The 24,414-nt window shown below is 30.9% G+C and overlaps 1 protein-coding gene across 3 annotated transcripts; it reads left to right on the top strand.

The window, feature by feature from the left end:
- Positions 1-11,142: 11,142 nt before the first annotated feature.
- LOC107903706 (protein NSP-INTERACTING KINASE 3) lies at positions 11,143-17,030 on the top strand. 3 transcript variants are annotated; one of them, XM_016829853.2, is made up of 12 exons: positions 12,080-12,283; positions 12,425-12,502; positions 12,607-12,739; positions 12,828-12,899; positions 13,046-13,189; positions 13,291-13,362; positions 13,501-13,560; positions 13,646-13,743; positions 13,834-13,980; positions 14,815-15,156; positions 15,771-16,162; positions 16,430-17,030. In XM_016829853.2, the coding sequence occupies exons 3-12, from the start codon at positions 12,618-12,620 to the stop codon at positions 16,751-16,753; spliced, it is 1,773 nt and encodes a 590-aa protein (XP_016685342.1). In that variant the 5' UTR covers positions 12,080-12,283; positions 12,425-12,502; positions 12,607-12,617; the 3' UTR covers positions 16,754-17,030. The 3 variants fall into 3 exon arrangements, with proteins under 3 accessions (XP_016685340.1, XP_016685341.1, XP_016685342.1); XM_016829851.2 differs by lacking the exon at positions 12,425-12,502 and having other exon boundaries at positions 11,143-12,283; XM_016829852.2 differs by lacking the exon at positions 12,425-12,502 and having other exon boundaries at positions 11,424-12,283; positions 13,843-13,980.
- The last annotated feature ends 7,384 nt before the right edge of the window (positions 17,031-24,414 follow it).

The following is a 24,414-nucleotide window of genomic DNA, read 5'->3' as shown; positions in this document are numbered from 1 at the left end:
TATTTTTTTAATATTTATTTTTTTAAATGTTGATGTAGCATGCCGCATCAGTGTTGTTTGTCGCATCATCACTATTAACGATTAAACCAATCAACTGATAGTTTCCACTAACAAAAGGGTTTAATTGATTTTTTTTCAACCCTTAAATCAAAGGAATTACACACTCAAGCGCATTTGAGCCCAAATCCTTTTAATTGTTAGAATAATAACAATGCCAATTGAACTAAAGCTCAAACATCATTTATAATTTGCTTATTAACTCTATATTTTAACTTATGTGTATAAGTTTAATATTAATGTATAACTACCTACCAACAACCTCTTGGCATAGTGACAAGAGTATTATGTTGTAGGCATGAGAGCTTGAGTTCAATCCCAAGCAATCCTATTCACTACGCCAAATTATCAAAAATATATATATTAATACATGGCTATACTATTATTTACCCATGATTGACCAAGCCAATCAGACACAAATTCAGTTAGAGAAATTATAAAAATAACCTTTTGTATCTATACTATTATTTAAACCCTTGATGGAGTTTTCAAAATCACCAAATCAATGTTTTTTTTTCTATTATGATGTTTTACATTTTAATTGTATTATGCATGCTTTATTACTTTCATCAATGGTATATATTGACAATGTTATTGATTTAATTGATTTCACAAGTTAACTCTACACTAACTCAAGATTGATGACAACGCAATGATAAACAATTATAATGTATTAGGTATTCTTAATATGATGTACTTGCGTGTTTAAATTTCTTTTTACTCACAATTTATTTTTTTCCATTTTATATCCTACATATTTTATGTGTTATTATTAATTAATTTCAAACCATATGTTTCATTATTTATTATATGTTATATTTAAACACAACTCCATATTTTAAATACGTAGTTTTCCACACACATACATGTGCTATAAAATTTTTAGTTAATGTTAATACTATTTAAAAAATTATTTTAATATTACATATATTTTTTGAATGTATTTTTTGTCAAATTTTTATTTTAATTCCTCATATTATTTGTAAATTAGTTAAACTTAAAATAATAATAAGAAGAATTAATTTAATATATTTTAATTTTTAAATACAATAATTTCGTGCATCACACGAGAATGAAAATAATAAAGAGCTAATTGAGTTGGTGTCAATCATCAACCGAGTCCTAACTCAATTAGAAATTTACCAAAAATTGTATTTTTTATTTTTACAAAATAATAAATATTATTTTGAAATTATTTATATCTTTTTGTATTTTGATAAATTTAAAAAAATTAGATCCACATAATAAAAATTATGGGATTTCAACCCAACTTAACATGCTTTTCACTATTTTAACTAAAATTATATTTGGGTTTTCTGTTAATTTTTTTATATAAATGTTTTTACACTCATTTTGGGTATATATGTATGGTTGATATTCTCAAGCAATCCGGTGATGTGCACCTAATTCAAAAGGCCAACACCTTTTCTTTTTTCTTTTTCGAAAAATGAAAGAAAAAACACAGAGAACCACAAATATGGAAGTAGGAGGACCCTTCTGCTCCCTGCCTTATTTCAATCATATCATTCGAATAATTGCAATGTTTTCTCATGATTTTCCTTTGAAATGATAACTACTGTTTCTTTTTCCTTTTTCTTTTTTTGTTCCTTTTCATCTTTTACCTTTTTTTTAGGTAAATGTGTACTATATTTGTAATCTTTTTTCACTTTACGTCCTTATAATTAAAACTTTTATTAAATAAATTGAAATTTTAAGTATAGAATTTTTAGTATAAAATTTTATAAGTGTTAAGTTTATTGTATAAAACTAATTATTATATTAATAAAAATTAAGTACTAAATATTATTATATTGTTTAATGATAAGATTTTGAAATGTAATAGAATAGAGTTATAATATAATAGAACTGTAATGGAATAGAGTTGTAATCAATAATTCAATTGTTTGGTTGAATGGAATGATGTTGTAATAACATAAGAAAAAAATTGAAATAACCCCCTTAACAGAATTTATTTTAGGTAGATGATTATTGTTATTATTATTAAATTTTAATAGGATTATTATTAAAAATAATTTAATCATATTTTAATATAATTATTATTAAATATAATTTAATAAAAAATTTAATATAATTATTTTTATATTAAAATATTTAAAATATTATATTTTTATATTTTCTAAGTCCAAGTTTTAAGGACTAATATGGAAATTAATTTTTTTTTGTTATACAATGTTGTATGGAATAGTCATTGTGATACCAAAGAATAGCTATTATGAGAAGACAAATAATAGGGAAATAATGATCATACTATTAAACAAGTATTACATTTAACCAAACAAAAAAATAATTTACCATTCAATAAATAAAGGGGGAATGCTATTCCATTGTCCAACTAAACATGGTGTAAGTAACGACAATCTAATTCTCCATGTTTTGAAGATGATGGGCACACTTGTTACCTTCGTGTACATGTATGACCTAACCCGCGTTGGTCAACGTATAATAGTCCTTCGTCATAGTGCTTAAAGGGTTATTTAGACATTTAACCATCATCTTCACATTCAACTCAATAATTATTCCCAACTCCTTAGCCAACTACAGCCCCTCTCCAACTCCTCAAAACTCCGCTTGTAAACTATCAGTTCCGCCAATTTTAAGCAAAACCCACTCACCATTCCAATCACGAATGAATCCCCTGACGGAAGCAATGCCAGTGTTACCTCGGACCGCTCCATTAGTGTTGAGTATATATAGATTCCATTTGGAGGCTTAGACTTGGTCCAATCGCGATCCTCACTACTATAGAATGCATAGCTTTACATGAACCCACAGCTAATTGCTTGGCATAAGACAGTGTAGCTACTGTCGATATACAGATGCCCTGAATATTCTCTTATTTCGATGCTTCCACGAGCTTCATAAAAGGATAGAGAATATTTCAAAATATTTGAATAATTTAGATAAAAATTAAATATAATCATTTGAATATTTCATTTATTGAAAGAATTAAGAGGATAATTTTTTTAATTCTATCTTTTTCTAAAAATAAAATTAACCTTTTTTTCAACATGGTCTTATTTGATAATCTATTCAAAATAAAATTAATATTTCACTGACTTTATTTTTTAAGTACATATGGTAATTCATAATAAAAAAACAAATGATGGAATTTTTCAAAAAGAAATTGTAGAAAATAGTAAGCAGATAAAAAAAAGCTACTTATGGAGAAGCTTTTCAGTTATTTTTATTTTATTTTTTTAACATTATCCTTAAATACTTCACCTTTTAAAATTTTAAAAATTATTTCATATTTAATTTTTCAATCTATCAAACAACTCTTAAATGTTAATTATTCTATTCAGCAATGTATTTTCGTTAGAAAATTTAAAACCAAGTGAAAATTTATTATTGTTATCAAATATATTTAAATACTGAATTATTTTCAATAATATATTAAGCACATCCTAAATATGTAATAATTGTGGAAGTGGTATTAAAATTTTGTAAAGCAGTAAATGTAATCCTCAGCAAGTTGTGTTTAAAAGTCAGACTATTTGTTGGCATGAGAAGTTTGATTATGTGTCAAGTCTAATAGGGTCAATTTCATATCTTGAACAAAAGATATCCAATATTTGATTCCATCTAGCTCCTCTCTATTATTATAGTAAAATAAGTTGTCGACCAAACCTGTGCCTAACCTGAGCCCTGCTTGGGTTAAAGGACACCCGAACTTAGATAAGCTTTTCATTATTTCATATCAATCTTAACCACCCTAAATTATGATTTAATAATAATGATGTTTTGTTTCATAATCTAATGAAAAGATTTGAATTTAATGTAAATATTACTTTTTTAGTGATTTAAATTTGGGTAAACTACCAAAGTAGTCATTTTTATTTACCTTAGATTACATTTTAATCACTTATGTTTGAAATGTTACATTTTAGTCACTTACATTATCGTGTTGTAATATTTTAGTCACTGAGCTATTAATTTCCGTTAACGGTGTAATGGAAAGTTAACGTGGCATGTTAAATCATAATTTCAAACGAAAATTGTAGGTTAAATTATACAATTGGTCTCTATATTTTTTCACTTTGAGAAATTTAATTTTTTTTCTTTTATGCTATTTTAACTTTCCCTTTTTTTTATTCTCTTCTGCTTCTCCTTCTGTTTCCCTCCCTTCTCCATTTCTTTTAATGTAATTTTTCTATATTTTTCATTTGTTAAAACATCCCTGCATATAGGCTAAACTCTTTAGTTTGACCTTTTTAATTTGTTTCTTGCTTTTGGGAATCACAAGAAGGAAAGGAGTTCAAGGGGCACAGGCAGGTCCAGTTCTTGACTGGATGCAGAGGGTAAGAATTGCAGTTGATGTGGCAAGGGGTTTGGAACATTTGCACGAGAAGGTTCAAGTTTCGATTATCCACAAAGATATCAGATCTAGCAATGTCCTTTTTGAAGACTTCAAAGCAAAGATTGTAGATTTTAACCTCTCAAACCAGACTCCCGATACGGTTGCTCATCTTTATTCTACTCGTGTTTTGGGAACCTTCGGCTATCATGCACCTAAGTATGCTATCTTAAGCTATTTTATATCATTGTTTATTTCTTTTCTGAACTAACCAGTCATTGCCAGTTGTTGACATAAATAATTGAAGGGAGGAAAACATAATGAGAAGTAGAAGAGAATGGAAAAAAGAAGAAGAAAAAAGGAAAGTTAAAATAGCATAAAAGAAAAAAAATTAAATTGCTCAAAATGAAAAATATAGGGACCAGTTGTATAATTTAACCTAAAATTTTCTTTTGAAACTATGATTTAATGTGCCACGTCAACTTCCCGTTACACTGTTAATAAAAATTAATGGCTCGGTGACTAAAATGTTACAACACAATAATGTAAGTGACTAAAATGTAATCTGAGGTAAATAAAATTGACTATTTTGATAGTTTCCCTTTAAAATTTTAAGCATGTGTGGTAATTCATAATAAAAAAAAGAGTAAAGGTTAAATGCTTAAAATGGGCCTAATTTTTTTAAGGTTGTTAAAGTAAAGATCAAATCTTTCAAAATGGTTAAACAAGGGCCTAACATTTATTAAAATTCTCTAATGAAGATCAAACCTTTTCAAAATGTTCAAATAAAGGCCTAACATTTTTGAAAGTGATCAAATAAGGGACAAAACTTTTCAAAATTGCTCAAATAATGACTTCTTAATTATCATATATTAGGCTTCAAATTATGTTCTGATTGATTTCTTTTCTTTTCAAGCAATATTTGATATGAGTGTTATATGTTTTATTCTTAACACGTTAGCATTTACTTAACTTTTTCTACAAATTGAGCTCAAGTACATGAAAAACTCTTATTTGAACACTTTTGTAAATGTTAGGCTCTTATTTGATCATTTTGAAATGTTTGACTTTTATGTGAGCAACCTTTAAAAGGTTGAGCCCCACTTGAGCATTTACCCAAAAATAAATGATAGATTTTTTTCAATGAAATGTGAGAAAAAAATCACAAGTAAATAATGAGCACTTTATCATTCAATGTATTTTTTTTTTCAAATTTTTTATTTTGGTTCTTTTAATAATATCCTTTGAATACTTTACTATTAAATTTTTAAAAATTATATTTATCAAACAACACTTAATTTTAAAGAATATATTAAAATATTTTATAATTTAAATTCATAACTTAATTTTCAGTACTTAACTTTATATTTTATAAAATCTCTATAAAAACGTATAATATAATTCTTATTATTTTAAATAGTAAATTTGTCCCACAATCCTCATTCAAATGTGTGATTTGAATAAAATAAGAAAACCTTACACGAGACGTACTTTGGATAGTTGGATAGAGATTTTTCAATTCGGACCAATCCAACCTTAGGTTTAAATTAATTAATAAACATATTTTATTTTAATTATAAAATAATGCAGAAATATTTTATATTTAAACAATATTTTTTAAAAAACAAATGTATGCAATGTTATTTGAATTTGATTAGATTGATGGATTAGATTGATTAAATCGAGAATCGGATGTTATATTAATCTAAATATAGAATTTAGATTGACCTTTGAGCGAATTGTTCGAAACTGATAACAAATAGAATAAAAATGGATTGTTGAACTGGTTCTATAACTTTTTTTTAACTTCTTAAATAATTAATTTATTATTAAATCAACCATAAAATCAATTGAATCAATTAAATTAAGGATGTGTTTACCATTAAGATTGTAAAACACTTTTCAACTCAAATCATGATTTCAAATAAAAAATTTTGGTAAAGAATCAACTTTTCAAACCAAACCATAATTTTAAATTGAGATTTTAACCAAAACCAAAAAATTAAAATTTTTAGCTTTTGACTTTTGGAAAAGTGCTTTCTAATGAAGTTATCTTTTTACTTTCATTAAGTATTAGTTTGGATGGGTGGTATGTTACGTTTAACTTATTTTTTATTTTACGTTACAATATTTAATTTCATCGTTATCGCTATTTTTACATTAATTGTAACTAAACGCATCACTTATCTAAATCCACTATAAATCTTTTAGTTTACAACATTTTAAAATTACCATTTTATCTTCTAAAAACACCCTTTTATGATAATGATAAACACTATCAAAATTTTTAAAATCACTTTTTTTTTTTCGCATCACTTTTCACTCTTAAATCTGATTTTTGATTAGCGTATATAAGTATGCTGGAGATCCATCTAATCTTATATAAGAGTTTCCTATGTCACCCGAACAAGTGAGGTAGTAGATGCCTACGTCCCAACCCCAAAAGCGACCAAAATGCCTTTCTTTTCCCATCAAATGTTTGGTTAAAAAATATATATTACTTTTATATAAAATAAGAATCTTTTGCTCGTGAACTTGTTGGGTAAATTTTTCTATATAATTTTAATTATATTATAATTATTTATAAAATATTTATTAAGTTTTAATATATTTTTATTTATATGATTATAATGATTAAAATTATTTATTTACTAACTAAAAATTTAAATAAAAACTATTTATAAATTTTTTAAAAATTATCAACTTTTTTTATTAAATCAAATCACGATAGATTGCTTTATATTAAAATTTAATTATGATTTCTTTACCATATTTAAATTTAGTAGCTATATATTTTTTTAAAATAATTTAAATTAATTAATATTATTATAAAATTAAAAATTCAAATATATCGAATTAAATCTTCATTGTGAGGAAATAAAAAGATAAAAACTGAAATCTCTTCATTTTGCTTATAACGACTGAAAAAACATGATAAATGTCATGTAGGCTTTAAGCCTTCATTATATATTTTACCCTTTTAAGGATTCATATATAGCATGCATTAATTAAAATATATTTTAAATTAAAACTTTTCGCTTAAAAGTATTTAATAACATCAACTTTTTATTCATTAGTTTGGGTATATAATATTAAAATAATTTAAAAATTAGATAAAAAGATAAAAAATAATATTGTGACATGAAATAGATAAAAAGTTTAAGTTAAATAAACAATGTGATGCCATTCATTCGTTTATTCTTTTTGATTGATTGCTTCAATTTTATTAAATATGGAAAAGAATTAAAAATGAATGTGTACTAAATACGTATTAATTATTATTTTTATTCTTGACCCGACTCCGATTTCAATTAAATAATTTCAAAATATTTTTATTTAAATTTATTTAAAAATATAAATATAAATTTTATTTTTTTTAATATTTTAAATTATTAAAAATAAAATAAAAGTACAAAAATTTTATTTTAGCAATGATTACACAATTAATTATTTTTAGCTAAAATGAAGTAAAATAATATATTTGATTTTTAAAAAATAAATTTAATTAACATAATATTTAAATTATTATATTTATTAATTAATATAATTTAGGGTAAATTATCAAAATCGTCACTTTTGTTTCCCTCGGGTTACATTTTAGTCACTTATGTTTGAAGTGTTATGTTTTAGTCACTTTCGTTAACATGTTGTAACATTTTAGTTATTGGGTCATTAATTGTCGTTAATAGTGTAAGGGTAAGCTGAAGTGACACATTAAATCACCATTTCAAACAAAAATTTTAGGTTAAATTATATTATTGATCCCCATATTTTTTTTTGTTTTGAGCAATTTATTTTTTCTTTTATGCTCTTTTAAATTTCCTTTTTTTCTTTTCTTTTTTCCATTCTCTTCTCCTTCTCCCTCTATTTTCCTTCATTCTCCTTCTCTTTTAATGTAAAATAAAAAAATTAAATTGCTCAAAGTAAAAAAATATAGGGACCAATTGTATAATTTAACCTAAAAATTTTGTTTGAAATGATGATTTAACGTGCCACGTCAGCTTATCGTTACACCGTTAATTGCAATTAACATTCAGTAACTAAAATGTTACAACACGACAACGTAAGTGACTAAAATGTAACATTTCAAACATAAGTGACTAAAATGTAACATCAGAAAAACAAAAGTGACTAAAATGTAACACCAAAGAAACAAAAGTGACTATTTTAATAGTTTATCCTATAATTTATTATTTACACTTAATTCTAAAAATGGGACTCAATTTAAATATAACTAAAAAAATGAAGTATTTTGAAATTCAAAAAACTAACTTAGAACTCAATGTTTCCAAATAAATTTCCATTCACTCTTTTATATTATTAACTTCTAATATCGCATGCGTTATACATGATTTTAAGTGTTAAATATTTAATTAATATTTTAAATATTATATTTTTAATTACAATAGTTAACGTAAAATGATATTTTTTATTAAAATTATTACATATAAATTAATAAATATTAACTTATCAAATCAAATATTATGATAGAAAATTTTCAAATCATAATTAAAACATGTTTACTTTATAGAGTTTATATGCAAAGTAACATTATTCAAAATAATAACTAGCTAACATAATTGATTTTAATATTAATTTAGTAATAGTTAATATGGTTATAATTCTATTGAAGTAATACATCAATAAATTTATCAAAATTTAAAAAAAAATAAAATTAGCAGTTCTTTTCCTTCAAAAATTTTTAACTAAAAATTATAATTAAATTATAATTGACAATTTTTCTCTATATTTTATGCTTAGAGTTCTATTTAAGTAATAATTTTATTTTAAATTAGTAAAATAATTTTAACTAATAATTGTAAATTAAATTATAATTATTTTTAAATGTGTAATTATCAGAACTTCTATCTCACTTCAGGTTTTTTTTTTAAATGTGAATTTAATAATAAGATAAAAATAAAGAGCGTTCTCACCAGTTCAAAAGTTTTTCTAAATTCGTGCTTATATGTATGTGTGTTTGATAAAGAAATAAAGCAATATTTAACCTATAAACTTATTAACTTTTTTTCAAATTGATTCCTAAATATTTTTATCTACATCAGTTTCAAAAGTTGGTAACTTTTTTTTTCAAAATTGATCCATAAACTTGGATTCCATTAAATTGTGATGATGTGACACTCTTAATTGTACTATGTCATCATTTGAAAATTTTAAAAAATTATGTAAAATTTAGAAAATATAAAATTATAGAGAAATTAAAAAAAATTCAAGTGATAACATGATTCAAATCATCACACTTTAATAAATCCAAGTACAAGGATCAATTTAGAAAAAAATTGTCACGTTCTAAAACAAATGTGGACCCAAAAATCGAGGGACTAGGAATGAAAAAAATTACAAAATTCAAAGAATAAATGTCACTTTATCTCTTAAAATAAACAATTTATATATCACCAAAAAATAAATAATTTACATTTTAAAAAATATTACCTATATTATATTTAAGATTTTGACGAAATTGGTGTTACTCATCAACCAATTCCCTACTTAATCGAAAAGTAACTAAAAGCTCGTTATTTTAACAAAACTATAGATGTTTATTTTGAGAGTAATTTTATCTTTTTATATAAAATCTGAAAAAAATACTTACACATAATAAAATTTAAACTGAAAACATTATAATATTAAATATTTTAATTTTACCATTTCAACTGAAGTTACGTTGAATTGGTATGAATATTTTTTAAAATTTTTTATCTATATTTAAATATTAATAATTATATTTAAAGTTGTATATTAAGGGAGTGATTAAGTAAGTGTGATCCATCAATTAACTTGAAATAATCAAATATTCGGTTTTTATAAAATAATAAATATTGAAAAGTTTTCACCGTACGCCTAGTGTTAATTAATTAAAGTTTTTTAAATGAATGAAATTGGTTTTGCGAAGGTAGAGGTAGCTCTAGTGAACATACTCTCACTCTCCTAAAAATACTAATAATTAAATGAGAGAATATTCAATTTTCCCAATGCGACAAATATGCTTTTGGGTTTTTACTTTTACCTTACTTCAAGGCATTCATATTATAATAACAACAGTAAACTTTATGGCGCAATTTTACTTTTCACTTTATCCCAATGAAGTTCAACTTCGTGTTCTACTGACGTAAATCAAGTTTTACATTAATATTTATAATAATTGATTTTCATAATTTGTACCTTAATTCTTTTAATTTGCTAGTTAAATTTTTAAGTATGAATCTAAAATATTTATTTGGCATAATAATAAATATAGTTCTTAATATTTATTTACTTTTATTATTTTAGCCTTTATTCTTTTTTTTTGTCATTTTGGCCCTCAGTATTTAAAATTTAGTTAAATTGTTTGCTTTTAGACGAAAAATTTATTGAATTGTTAACATTTTGATGACACTGATGTGATAACTGGCGTGACAATTCAAGTATAATTTAAAAAAATTAATAAAAAGAAATTAAAAAAATTATAAAAACTTTTAAAAATGTATTCATATTATCGGTGAAATATGCATAAAATACCATGTGAACTGCGGAGTCAAAATGATAAAAAAAGAAGATTAAAAATCAAAATAACAAAATAAATAAATATTAAAAGCTAAGTTTACTTTTATGTCTAGTTCAAATTATGTCCCTCTCGCTTCTTCCAATATTTTATAAAAGAAAAAAATTGAATTGCGTTTCTGAACAACTTAATTGAAAACATTTTTATTTTTACTTGTGAAAAATTAATAAAAATGGTATTTGAACAACAACAACAAAAAATCTAAAAACTCACACAATCCCTAATTTCGATTAAATTGAACATTCTTTTTAAAACATTCTGCACATTGTAGCGAGGTGGCCGATGTGTGCAGAACTTTAACAGAAAAAAATTACAGTAAATTAATAAAAAATGAATTTAATCCGAAAACCAACAAAGTTGAGGACAATCCAAGCACGTGATCTGTGATTCAGTCCAATCACCGATTTTTAAACAATCAATCCCTCTAAAAAGAATCCAAAATTCATATTTTTCTTTTATGTAGAATTTCACCGTTTTAAAAGTGGCAAAAAGAAAACAGTGTTTTTTTATTTTGATAAGGTGTCTGCATCTGAAAGTGTGTCGACTTTGGCCTTTTGTTTTGGCCTTTGCTTGTTTGGTTCTTTCTTTGTTTCATTGATCTTTTTATGCTTTGTGTTTTTAAATTCAATTTTTAAAGAGAGAGAAAAGTGAAAGCAAAAGGATTGCTTAAAGAGAATGGTTTTTTTCTTTTTTTGAATCAATAAGTGAAAAGAGCATGGGAAAGCTAGAAACCAGAGAGTAAAAAACCGCTTGCAATTTGTGGGGATAAATCAAAACATATAGAATATCAAACACTAGCATTTTCAGATCTCTAGGATCTCAGAATTTCAGTGGGGATAAATCAGGAACTTGTTGCTTGTTTCTCGAGAAAATTCTCTTTTTCTCTTTTAGCTCTTTTGTCTTAGCTCATCCGCTTCTTCATTCTGTTACTTTTACTTACCTTTCGATTCATATTTGTATGAAAACAAATCATTTTTAGGATCTGGATATTGATCAAAAACAACAAGTTTTGATTTTGTTTTTCAAGTGAAAAAGGTTAAAAAGGCAAGGAATTTCCTTTAAAAGTAATGGTGGTTTCAGTTCTTGTGGTACTGAAAGGGACACCTTTTGCTGGGATAAGGGTAGAAAAAAGACTTTAGCTTCATGTGAAAGATGGTGGCAGGTCATTGTTGTGCTGATCAGTGGGCATTGATTTTTTCAGAGAAAGTAGAGTTTGAATGAACTGAGAGACTGTAAGAGTTTTAACAGTATGGAAATAAAGAATTTGATGCTATTTAGACTGGGGTTACTGATTTTGGCATTGAATGGGGTTTCCTCTGCAACTCTTTCTCCTACTGGTATAAATTATGAAGGTTAGTTTCCTTTTTAAAGCTTTTCTTTTTGTCACTTACCTCTAAACTTGAATTTTTGAGGTATCATTTCTGTTGTTTCTCAAGTAGTGTAGTGGAATTCATCAACCAGTTCTGAGTTTTCTTGTTTGAAATGATTCACAGTTTCCAATTTCTTTGCTCTTTTAATTTTTGCTTTGATGGACTTGAAGAATGTATGAATTACTTAGTAGCACATTTTCGGTTCGTGTCCTTGTTTTCATTAGTTTTACCACAATTTTGCTTGATAAGAAACCAGGTTTCGCTCACCTATTTTTCCTTCCATTTATGATGAATTTCTTGATCAGTGGTTGCTTTAATGGCCATAAAATCGAATCTACACGATCCATATAATGTTCTCGAAAATTGGGATTCGAATTCGGTTGATCCATGTAGTTGGAGGATGGTTACTTGCACTGCAGATGGATATGTTTCTGCCTTGTAAGTTTTTCATAGTAACTTGAAAATTAACCGAGATTGCTGGTGGTTGTTAGTAATGTAAACTCCTTTTTGTTCCTTACTTGAACAGGGGACTTCCTAGTCAGAGCTTATCCGGGTCCTTATCAACATCGATAGGGAACCTTAGCTACTTGCAATCAGTGTAAGTTATTGCCTCTTCGGTAACTACACTTGCTTATAAAATATCAAGCTTTAATCCATGTAGTTTGTCGGGTTTTCCTCATTTCACGACCCAAAGTTCATGGAAAGCTCATGCTGTTATTGTTTATTTGTTTGACGTTATTGTAGGTTGCTTCAGAATAATGCTATTTCAGGTTCCATTCCAGCTACCATCGGGAAGTTAGAGAAGCTCGTAACTCTCGATCTCTCCAACAATACTTTCAGTGGTGAAATACCTGCCTCCTTGGGGGACCTGAAAAACTTAAACTATTTGTAGGTTTTGTAACTTTTACTGCATTGCATATCGAAGCTCCTCTCTGAGTTTCTTTCTAGTGGATCTGTTTCTTATGTTTATGCTTCTTGAATGTGCTCAGGCGGTTAAACAACAATAGCCTTACCGGAGCCTGCCCCGATTCTTTGTCAAAAATCGGAGGTCTCACTCTTGTGTATGCACCTCAACTTGTGAATTTTATCTTTTGATGGACTTGAACTGGCTATTTGAAAAACCTTAAAATCTATATGATATCTTGTTACATTATCCGGCATGTAACTCACTTATTTGTTGAATATAAAACCTGTAACAGGGACCTATCTTACAATAATCTGAGTGGTTCCCTTCCAAAAATATCGGCAAGGACTTTCAAGTGAGCAATTCCTTCTCTTGTTATAAGATGTTTATAATGCATGTTATTGCGGTGTATTTAATTGCAGTTCTGTTTTTACTTCCAGAGTTGTTGGAAACCCTTTAATTTGTGGACCTAAAGCAAGCAACAATTGTTCTGCTTTCTTTCCCGAGCCTCTTTCTCTCCCACCTGATGGTCTAAAAGGTGACTAATACTGCTTTTGATATTCCAACATTGTTTTCCCATGTTACTGTTTGATTACATGTTTTGTGAATTTATGGATCTTTTTCTTAGCTCAATCAGACTCCGGATCGAAAGGTCATCATGTAGCTGTTGCTTTTGGTGCTAGCTTTGGTGCGGCTTTTTTCATCATACTGTTTTTGGGGTTACTAGTTTGGTGGAGATATAGACGCAACCAGCAGATTTTCTTTGATGTTAATGGTTAGCTCCGTAAACTTTCCAAATCCTATTATTTGTTTTATATTTTCCATTCTTGTCTGCACTGCTGTACTGTCGCATAAATATTGGAACTTGTGGAACCTACAATATTATGTTAAACAACGTCATCATCAAGGGGTTGTAATTCACATGTATATGCGGCTTCCATGAAGCTCCAATCTCCTACGATCACTGCCATCAATTTTTACGAGCACTGCCAGCAGAGACACAAAAGTTTCTCGGCATGTTGCATTTTCTTCCTTTGAAAAGGTTTTACAGTAGGGAAAGCTTTGCTTAAATGTTCCCATGCATTGTCAATGCTTTCTCCGAAAACCAATCATGTAGTCATGAATCTTTGCATTGTTTGCAATGAAACATGTTTTTAGATAAAATTATGGTTTTTGATGTGCATTGTGTCCTAGAAGCATCATTTGCAAATATATATGAAGTTAAAGGTTTCATCATTTAAATTTGATGAATGTACATGGTAAGATGAAACAAAGATGATTTTAAGAACTTATTTGTTGCGGCCTTTTGTTTATATTTGAAGTATCCATGTGTGACTCATGCATCCGGCACATTTTCGGACATGAGTATGTGGATATGAGTCATGACCTTCCAAATATGGGAAAATCATATCCGTGTTAGATATATACCCGTATCTGGTACTTACACCCGAGTTCGAAAAACATGGTTAAAGAAGAGGTAGACATGAATTTTTTAAGCACAAATGAGCACTTTGTGTCGTATCTCAATTGATGTGTAACGAATAAGTTTTTCCTTTGATTTCTTTCCATGTTATCCTCTAATTCCTATCCCTTCCATGTTGAATGGCAGAACAATATGTCCTGGAAGTATGCTTGGGCCATTTGAAAAGGTATACATTTAAGGAGCTTAGGGCTGCAACTGACCATTTCAACTCGAAAAATATTCTCGGGAGAGGTGGATTCGGGATAGTGTACAAGGGTTTGTTGAGTGACGGGACTTTGGTGGCCGTTAAAAGGCTGAAGGACTACAATATAGCTGGCGGCGAGATTCAATTTCAGACAGAAGTAGAGACAATAAGTTTAGCTGTGCATCGCAATCTTCTCAGACTTTCTGGATTCTGCACGACTGAGAATGAACGGCTCCTGGTTTACCCCTATATGCCAAATGGAAGTGTAGCATCTAGACTAAGAGGTTAGTCTACCGAAGTCCTGTAGTAATTACGATTCCTGTTTTTATTAGGATCTTAGTATATGCTACTGTATTGAAAGCTATGGCTGGTAGCAATGGGGCATCAATTTTACTGGCAGAACTACTGTTTTTGAGTCACTATAACAGCCACAGGTGTCGTGTCATATCCACATGATGCATGAAAGCCACTCTGTCCGTCTTTGGGCAGCGTATAGATTTGGGTGACATCTAAGGTCATCTTCATTTGAATTGGATGCGTAAATGCTCAATTTTTTTCCATATATTTAGATTTCACTCATATCTTAAATATCTTAAATATTTAGATATCATATTTAGATATCACCTATATCACTATTTAGTTGATCTTTCGGCAACCAAAAATGTCTGTAACTAAACATCCTGATCATCCTATGTTAAACTTTGATCTCAGGGAATAGAATTTTAAAACCATCCAGTGTTTTAATCATCTCTCTGGTAGTTGTCAATATTTTGGACCATATTCGATTTTCTTTCGGCATTTATGGAAGAGTTATTCAATTTGGATATTAAATGAATATCAGAATTACTATTTGAAGTTATAAACTTCTTTTTCTTTTCATATTCGGTTTCCCAATCAGACAATATTCATGGTCGGCCTGCTTTAGACTGGACAAGGCGGAAGAGGATAGCCTTAGGTACTGCTAGGGGGCTTGTATACTTGCATGAACAGTGTGACCCAAAAATCATTCATCGGGATGTCAAAGCTGCCAACATCTTGTTGGACGAAGACTTTGAGGCCGTTGTTGGAGATTTCGGGTTGGCAAAGCTTTTAGACCACCGAGATTCTCATGTAACGACTGCAGTCCGTGGTACAGTTGGTCACATTGCTCCAGAGTATTTATCAACAGGTCAGTCATCAGAAAAGACAGATGTATTTGGGTTCGGGATCCTGCTCCTCGAGCTAATCACTGGTCAGAAGGCCTTGGATTTCGGACGAGCAGTAAATCAGAAGGGTGTAATGCTCGATTGGGTACTCTCTCTTTCTCTTCCCCTCTATGTGCTTGCAGAGTGCTGTTAACCGAGGAAAGCATGAAAACATGAATCAACATCGAATAAACCTCCATAGATTACTTGGCAGTTAAGAATTGTTGCAAATGTTAGTGCAGATGATTCATTTAACTGCATATGATGTGCGTCTTTGGATTACTATATCGACACTTGTTGCCCTCAACCATGTAGGGGATATTTTTCTTCTTTCAATGAAATTTGAGGTTAAAATTTCTGACCTTTCTTGCAGGTAAAGAAGCTACATCAGGATGGTAAACTGAGCCTGCTGGTGGATAAAGATCTAAAGGGAAATTTTGATAGGATTGAGTTGGAAGAAATGGTTCAAGTTGCCCTATTGTGCACTCAATTCAATCCGTTACACCGTCCGAGGATGTCTGAAGTATTAAGGATGCTAGAAGGTGATGGTTTAGCCGAGAAATGGGAAGCATCACAAATGATAAAGACGCCGAAGCTCCGATCATGCGATAACGATAACCCTCCTCAACGGTACTCGGATTTTATAGAAGAATCATCACTTGTGCTCGAAGCCATGGAGCTTTCTGGTCCTAGGTGACATAATGTTTGCCTTGAATACTATGGTCCCGACTCTATTGCAGAGCTCTGAAATGTGAAAAATATGTGATTGCTGTTGATAGTTGTTGAATGCTTGTATTCATCTGTAAAAATTAAAAAAAGGAAAATCATGTAAGAGTTCGAGTTTGATTGAGCTTTGGTCAAAGAAATTTTGAAAAAATATGTTTAGGAAAATGTAGTATGTAGTTTCTTTATACAGGTAGTGTTGTAAGAATTGAAATCTTGGGGAATTGAAGGGTATGTTTGTTTTGTGAAAATTGATTACAAAAAAGGGAAAATATGAAATTGAAATTTTGATTTCAAAGTTAAATCAATACTAATTTAATTTTGAAATTGAAATTAAATTTTAATGTTGAAATAAGGACAACATCGAATTCCCTTCACAAAATCTAAGGATATTTAAATCGAGTTTTGTTTGGAAATTGAATTAAATTAGAATTGTATTTATTCTTAATTTCAATTGATTTGAGACTAATTCTAAATCAATACTAATTTCATTTAATTTGATTCAAGATTTGGCATGAGGGGAAAATATTTGGATATCCACATTTTTTTCTGAAAAAAAATAAAATTATTTTTGTAATTTTTTTAGAAAATAATATAAAATCATTATCTCTTTTTAAATTTCGGTTTTATTAAAAAAATTGTTCCTTAGACAACTTTGTTTTAAATAAATGTCATTTTGGATTTATTTTAAAATGCTTTTACTTTTTTTATATATAGGCCTATGTTGAGGCCCAAGTGTTTTGGTTTTATCAAAATTAACTCATGTCTGGTTTAAGGAATTTGGGTTGAAGCCCAAATTGATTTTAGGTTTACTTCTAAGCCTAAATTGAGTCCACCTTTGTCGTTGTTAGAAACAAAATCATTATTTCAACCAATTGCATTCCAGCAAAAATAACAGTTTGCATAAATGGAATTTGAAATGAGTTTGGAACAAAAAAATAGATTGAATTAGAGACTAAACATAAAATTTTTTAGTCTAATTTCGTTTTACTACCCTGCAAAAAAACTAAGAGAGATTAGAGACTCTGTCAGAAACCTTAAAAATTAGAATATAAAAGATCACCGAAAAAGGGAAAGTAGCCATTGTTTCTTTTTCTTCTTCACTATTTTTATTTTAAGTTTGCATGCACATACAATAAGGGTGCGTTTGGTTCGCTGTATTGGATTAGAGGTGTATTGGATTAGAGGTGTAATAACTAATCCACTGTTTGGTTGAATGTAATGGAATAGAGGCATAATAGTAATCTTGTGTTTGGTTGAATGGAATAGAGGTGCAATAGCATAATGGAAAAAACTAAAATGACTAGAATATCCTTAGCATAAAATTGTTTTGGTAAATGATTATTGTTATTGTTATTTAAATTTTAATAAGATTATTATTATCAGTAATAAATATTTTAATCATATTTAAACATAATTATTATTAAATATATTTTAATTAAAATATATAATTTAATAAAATTCTTATAATTAGCATAAATTTGTTTTGGTAAATGATTATTGTTATTGTTATTTAAATTTTAATAAGATTATTATTATCAATAATAAATAATTTAATCATATTTAAACATATTTTTTATTAAATATATTTTAATTAAAATATATAATTTAATAAAATTCTTAATAATTAATATTCTTATATTAAATTACTCAAATCATAATATATGATACTATAATTAATATTAATATATTTTAATTAAAATATATGATTAAATACAATTTAAAATAATTATTATTAAATATAATTTCATAAAATGTTCTTATGAATTTACTAAAATCAATATAATTTGAGAATTATATTCTGCATAAACATAATTAACTTATACTAAGAAAAAGTTAGATGAAAATGAAATTGTACATCATAATCCATATGTTATATAGTTTTACAACATCAAAAAGTTTGAACATTGATATTTAATGGTGAGAAAGAAATCTTCTGACCCATTCCAATCGGGCAACAGAAGGTAAACTGAAGAAAACGATCATTTGAGCTAGATGATCGGGAATTTTACTCAAAGCATCATACCGCTGATCGTCGGTTAAACCTTCAATTGACCATAAGGCTGAATATAAATTTGAAGCATTCTCTTCCATCTTTTCTTCTGACTTCTGCTGAACTACCACCTCGGAGGCAATACTCATACTGATTTTATCGCCAATGGCCTCGATTTTTTCCCCCAACAAGGTGGCAGCCTCCTCAAATGAAGAATACACATTATCACGAGCATCAGATTTCTTCTTTCTCTTGTTTGAAGATGAGGAACCCCCTTGGTCTCTATATCCTCGCGGATCTGTACCAGAAACATCCATGTCGTCTAAAGAGACGTCAGCTTCGTAGTCATAGAATGTGTTCCTCTCTTCATTCATATCTGTAGTATGTTCATCCTCATCATGTATTTCTTCAAGAACATCAGCAGCTGTTTGAGTGTGACAGCCCAAAGTTGACCCTAGTCGGGAAGTGGTTTCAGGACCGCTAAACCGAGTCACCGAAATGTTTGAATGTGATACTTATTGTGTAGAATATGTAATTATGAATGTGTGAAAATTTCAAGCTTCAATTTGGTTGATTTCATGTGAATTTAGTCAATAGGACTTATGTGAGAAAATTCTAAAATGTGATAGGTCAATGTGTGAGGACCTACTAGTGCATGTGGACAAAGGGGGGACTTGCATGTCAAATTCCCCCCCTAATGAGTAGTGGCCGGCCATGACAAGGAAGGATGGGCAAAGCATGTCATGAAACATGTTTTGTTAGTGGAAGAATAAAATAAGGAGTATGGGTAATAAAGAAATGGAAAACAAAAGAAAAAAAATGTGTGTGTGGTGTTTGTCCCCCCATTGCCGTGAGCTAAACAAGAGAAAGGAGGAATTTTGTTCATCCTTTCTCATCTTCATGCTTGCCAAAAACTAGAAAGAAAAACAAAGAAAAATTTTCTCATCCTTTGGTTCATCCTTGGCCAAAAATTTTAAGGAGGAAAGAAGAAGAAAGGTGAAGAGATTCGGCCATGCATGTAGCTAGGCTAAGGTATGTTTGATGATGTTCCATGAGAGGCATGCATGTTTTAGTTGTTAGCTTGAGTTCTACCTAACCCATGGTCTAAATCTTGCTATGTGATGGAAATGGCACTTGACCATGGATGCATCATTCTTGGTTGATGTTTGATGTTGTGGTGATGAGGCATGAGGATGAGTTAAGATTCGGCCTAGGTGGAGGTTGTGGTAATGCCATTGCATGCAAAATATGAAGCTTGTTAATGATGCATGTGATGATGGCTTGATGATTCTTGAACCTCCTTTTTAGCATTTTTGTGTGAGCACATATGTGCATTGGTTGCTAAATGGAGAAGAATCGGCTAGCAAGATGTGTGCTAAGGCCGAATGTAACTTTGCATGTTAATGAGCAATGCATGTGTTAAATTGATGAAAAGGGGGAGGATGCTTTACTAGTGTGTATATGTGTGTATTAAGTGTTGAAATCGACCCCAAAAATGGACATGCATATTCGGCCAAGGGGAAAGAAATTAGCTAAGATGTTGTGTTGATGCATGATTTTTGCATGTATGAGACTTTAATGTCTAATGTATAAATATGGGCTAAGTGCCTTGTGTTCATCTTTTGATGCCTAAACGATGAAATCAATTTATTTGTTTGATTAAGCTCAAGAGCAAAGGGGAAATAAAACCGATAAAGGGAAGGAAAAAGTGGTTGAATAGCTAGCGGAATCGTTCGACAACACCCGAGGTAAGTTCTTGAGTAAGAGAGCTTAAATTTCGATGTGATTAAATCATGCTCTATGTGTGGCTATTGAGCCGAATGTGCAAGGACAATATGTGCCTTGTGTTTGAGTTTCGTAAACGAAAATGAAATATGAATGTGCTATGAATTATTGTTAGATGTGCATGATTAATTGAATGCTGTCCGGGCTAAGTCCCGAAGGCTTTGTGCTAAGTGAATATATCCGGATTAAGATCCGAAGGCCTTTGTGCGAGATACTAAATCCGGGTTAAGTCCCGAAGGCATTCGTGCGAGTTATTAAATCCGGGTTAAGTCCCGAAGGCATTCGTGCGAGTTATTAAATCCGGGTTAAGTCCCGAAGGCATTCGTGCGAGTTGTTAAATCCGGGTTATGTCCCGAAGGCATTGTGTGAGTTACTAAAACCGGGCTATGTCCCGAAGGCATTTGAACGAGGAGCTATATCCGGTTAAATCCCGAAGGTACGTGATTTGGTAATGAATGAGCTTGCTGTAAAATTCCAGCGAATACTCGAAAAACATCCCAATATGGGGATATGTTACGTATGTGTTGAATTTAATCGAGCCCTTACAAATAAATGTTCGCTCAGTTGATAAACGAGCTACCGGCCTTCGGCCAAGTTAGTTTATTGTGTATGTACATAATGGTTGTTAATGTTGTGAAGCAAGTTTGATATCGGTAAATTGCGTATTATGAAATATTCCGTTTAGCTAAATGTGTGCTATTCTTTGTGCATGCTGGAATTCCTTGCTCAAACTTACTAAGCATAAATTGCTTACTCGTTACATTGCTCCTCTGTTTTATAGATTTTTGGTTCTCCAGCTATCGGACTCGGGATCTTGAAGTCGAAGTCGCCCACACTATCAAAGGCTCTTTTGGGTACTATTTTGGTTGAATTTTGTTATGGCATGTATAGGACTACCCATTGTTGTCTTTCGAGTACTTTATGAAATGTATAAGTGTACAGCCATGCGAAAATGGCTTGTAGAAGTGGAGTATGGCATTAGACCATTCGTATTTATGAATGTATAGATGGTTTCATGATGTAACTATGTTGGAATGGAAGTGTTGAGCAAATGATCAGCCGCTAGAATGGCTAAGTATGATCATATCTGGGCTTATGTATGATAAGGCCCTAGTTGGTCCATGAAACCCCAAATTAGGTAAGGTTCACTTTGAAAACAGAAGCTGATAGCAGCAGTGGTGTGGATTGGAAAAATCACAAGAATTCGTAGGAGTGGAATTAAATAGTGAATAAATTATGTAATCGAACCTTGATGAATCTACTTTCATATGGAAGTAACGAAACAATTATAGGAACAGTACAGAAAGAGATATTCGGGTTCTTGTGGAACAGGGTCAGAACAGTTTCTGGATTCACTGTTCCGCCTTTGGAAATTCACTATAAATTGACCAGAGATAATTAGGGGTCATACCATATATGTATGGATTCCTCTCTGAGTCTAGTTTCCATAGAAACAAACGGCATCAGTATTGAAGCTCTGTGCAGAGAGATATCCCAGTCGTAATGGGAAAAGGTCAGTGTAGTCGACCCCTGTAACATGGGAGACTTTGACTAATAAACTGTACTAATTGGCCCGACCAAAAATTCTAGAAAAAAATCCATAGGTGGGGACATGAGTCTAGTTTCAGGGAAAAATCACAAAACTGATTTTTGAGTTGTGAAACTCAAGATATGATTTTTGAAGCGACTAGTACTCAGACTGGGCAGTGTCTGGAAAAATTTTTCAAAGTTTGTTAACATCTCGTGTCCGACTCCGGTGTCGGTCTCGGGTTCGGGGTGTTACATTTTATTGGTATCAGAGCTACGGTTTAGTCGATTCTAGGACTACCGTAATGTTTTGGGTCTAGCTATACATGCCATTTTATGTGATTACTTGATAGTGTGGTGATTTCCGACAATTGTAAATGTGTTTATTTATAGTAATGGATCCCGATCGTGACCGAGAGGTAGCTGATGATCTTGAGAGTGTAGCGCCTGCTCCCGCACAAGGGACAATGCTGGCAAACTCTCAACCTAATGCTAGTAATCAGAATGATGAAGCTAGACAAGCATTCTATAGCGTGATGAATGATTGGTTTAACCAATACATTCGAACTAATATGGCTGTTCCACAACCTCCATTCCCGAACAAATACTACCCCCGCACCTACAATACCGCCGGTAACGGATCAAATAAGGTAACATAAGCCCCAGTTGACAGAATCCGAAAACATGGGGCTACTGAATTTAAGGCTATGGATAGCGATGATGCCGAGCAAGCTGAATTTTGGCTGGACAACACTATCCGGGTACTCGATGAGCTATCTTGTACACCCGATGAATGCCTAAAGTGTGCTATCTCCTTGCTACGTGATTCTGCCTACTATTGGTGGAGTACTCCGACTTCTATTGTGCCCCGAGAGCAAGTAACTTGGGAGTTTTTCCAAACTGAGTTTCGGAAAAAGTATATCAGTCAGAGATTTGTTGATCAAAAACGGAAGGAATTTCTTGAGCTTAAGCAAGGCTCCATGTCGGTTACTGATTACGAGCGAAAATTTGTTAGACTTAGCAAATACGCTCGGGAATGTGTTTCGTCCGAAGCTGTTATGTGTAAACGCTTCGAGGATGGGCTGAATGAAGATATAAAAATGTTCGTTGGCGTTCTTGAAATACAAGAGTTCGTGGTACTTGTTGAACGAGCTTGTAAAGCCGAAGAGCTTAGAAAAGAAAAGCAAAGAGTTGATGAGGGAACTGGAGAGTTTCGTAAAAGATCCTCGGGGAGGTCTCTTCAACAGACATCGAAGAGATTTCGAGATGATGTGGGCCAGTTTAGAGGCACTTCGGGCCTTTTTGGACGAGATCGTGATCGACCCCCTGTGGGTACACGAGGCACTTCGGTCGCCAGTGTTGGGAATGAACGTCGAGACAGGACGAAATGCCGATATTGCGGTAAATGGCATTCGGGGAGTTGTAGATTTCCTGACCGCTCCTGTTACAAATGCGGATCAGTGGACCACTTCATTAAAGATTGCCCGAGGTTGTCGGGGCAGAATGCAAATCAGAGTGGGAGACCGGGTGCTACCACTGCTCGAGGTAGACCATCTGGAAATATGGGCAATGCTGGTGGTGGTCAGAGAGGATCTAGAGATGATATAACCAGATCCGAAGCCCGTGCGCCTGCTAGAGCTTATGCTATACGTGCCCGCGAGGATGCTTCTTCGCCTGATGTTATTACCGGTACATTCACCCTCTTTGATACTAATGTAATTGCTTTGATTGACCCCGGTTCTACTCATTCTTACATATGTGAAACCTTAGCATCCAGTAAGACTTTACCTATTGAGTCTACTGAGTTCGTAATTCGGGTGTCAAATCCCTTGGGTCGTTACGTGCTTGTCGACAAAGTGTGTAAGAAATGTCCCCTGGAAGTTCGAGGTTCCTGTTTTCCAGCGGACTTGATGCTTTTGCCGTTTGATGAATTTGATGTTATCCTTGGGTTGGATTGGTTGACCGCGCATGATGCGATTGTGAATTGCAAGAGCAAGACTATTGATTTGAGGTGCGCAAATAACGAAGTAGTCCGAATTGAGTCTGTGGACTTGGAGGGGATGCCAGCTGTAATATCAGCAATGTTGGCACAGAAATATGTAAGAAAAGGGTGCGAAGCATACCTTGCATATGTGCTTGATGACAAAGAATTAGAAAAGAAACCCGAATCTGTGCCGGTGGTTTGTGAATACCCGGATGTTTTTCCGGAAGAATTACCGGGTTTACCACCTGTTCGGGAGGTAGAGTTTGGTATTGAGCTTGTACCTGGGACTACGCCGATTTCGATAGCTCCGTATCGTATGGCACCAACTGAGTTAAAGGAGTTGAAA

This window comes from Gossypium hirsutum, chromosome D05, assembly GCF_007990345.1.
Source record: "Gossypium hirsutum isolate 1008001.06 chromosome D05, Gossypium_hirsutum_v2.1, whole genome shotgun sequence".
NCBI classification, from domain to species: Eukaryota; Viridiplantae; Streptophyta; class Magnoliopsida; order Malvales; family Malvaceae; genus Gossypium; species Gossypium hirsutum.
This window is presented reverse-complemented; position numbering and strand designations above follow the sequence as displayed.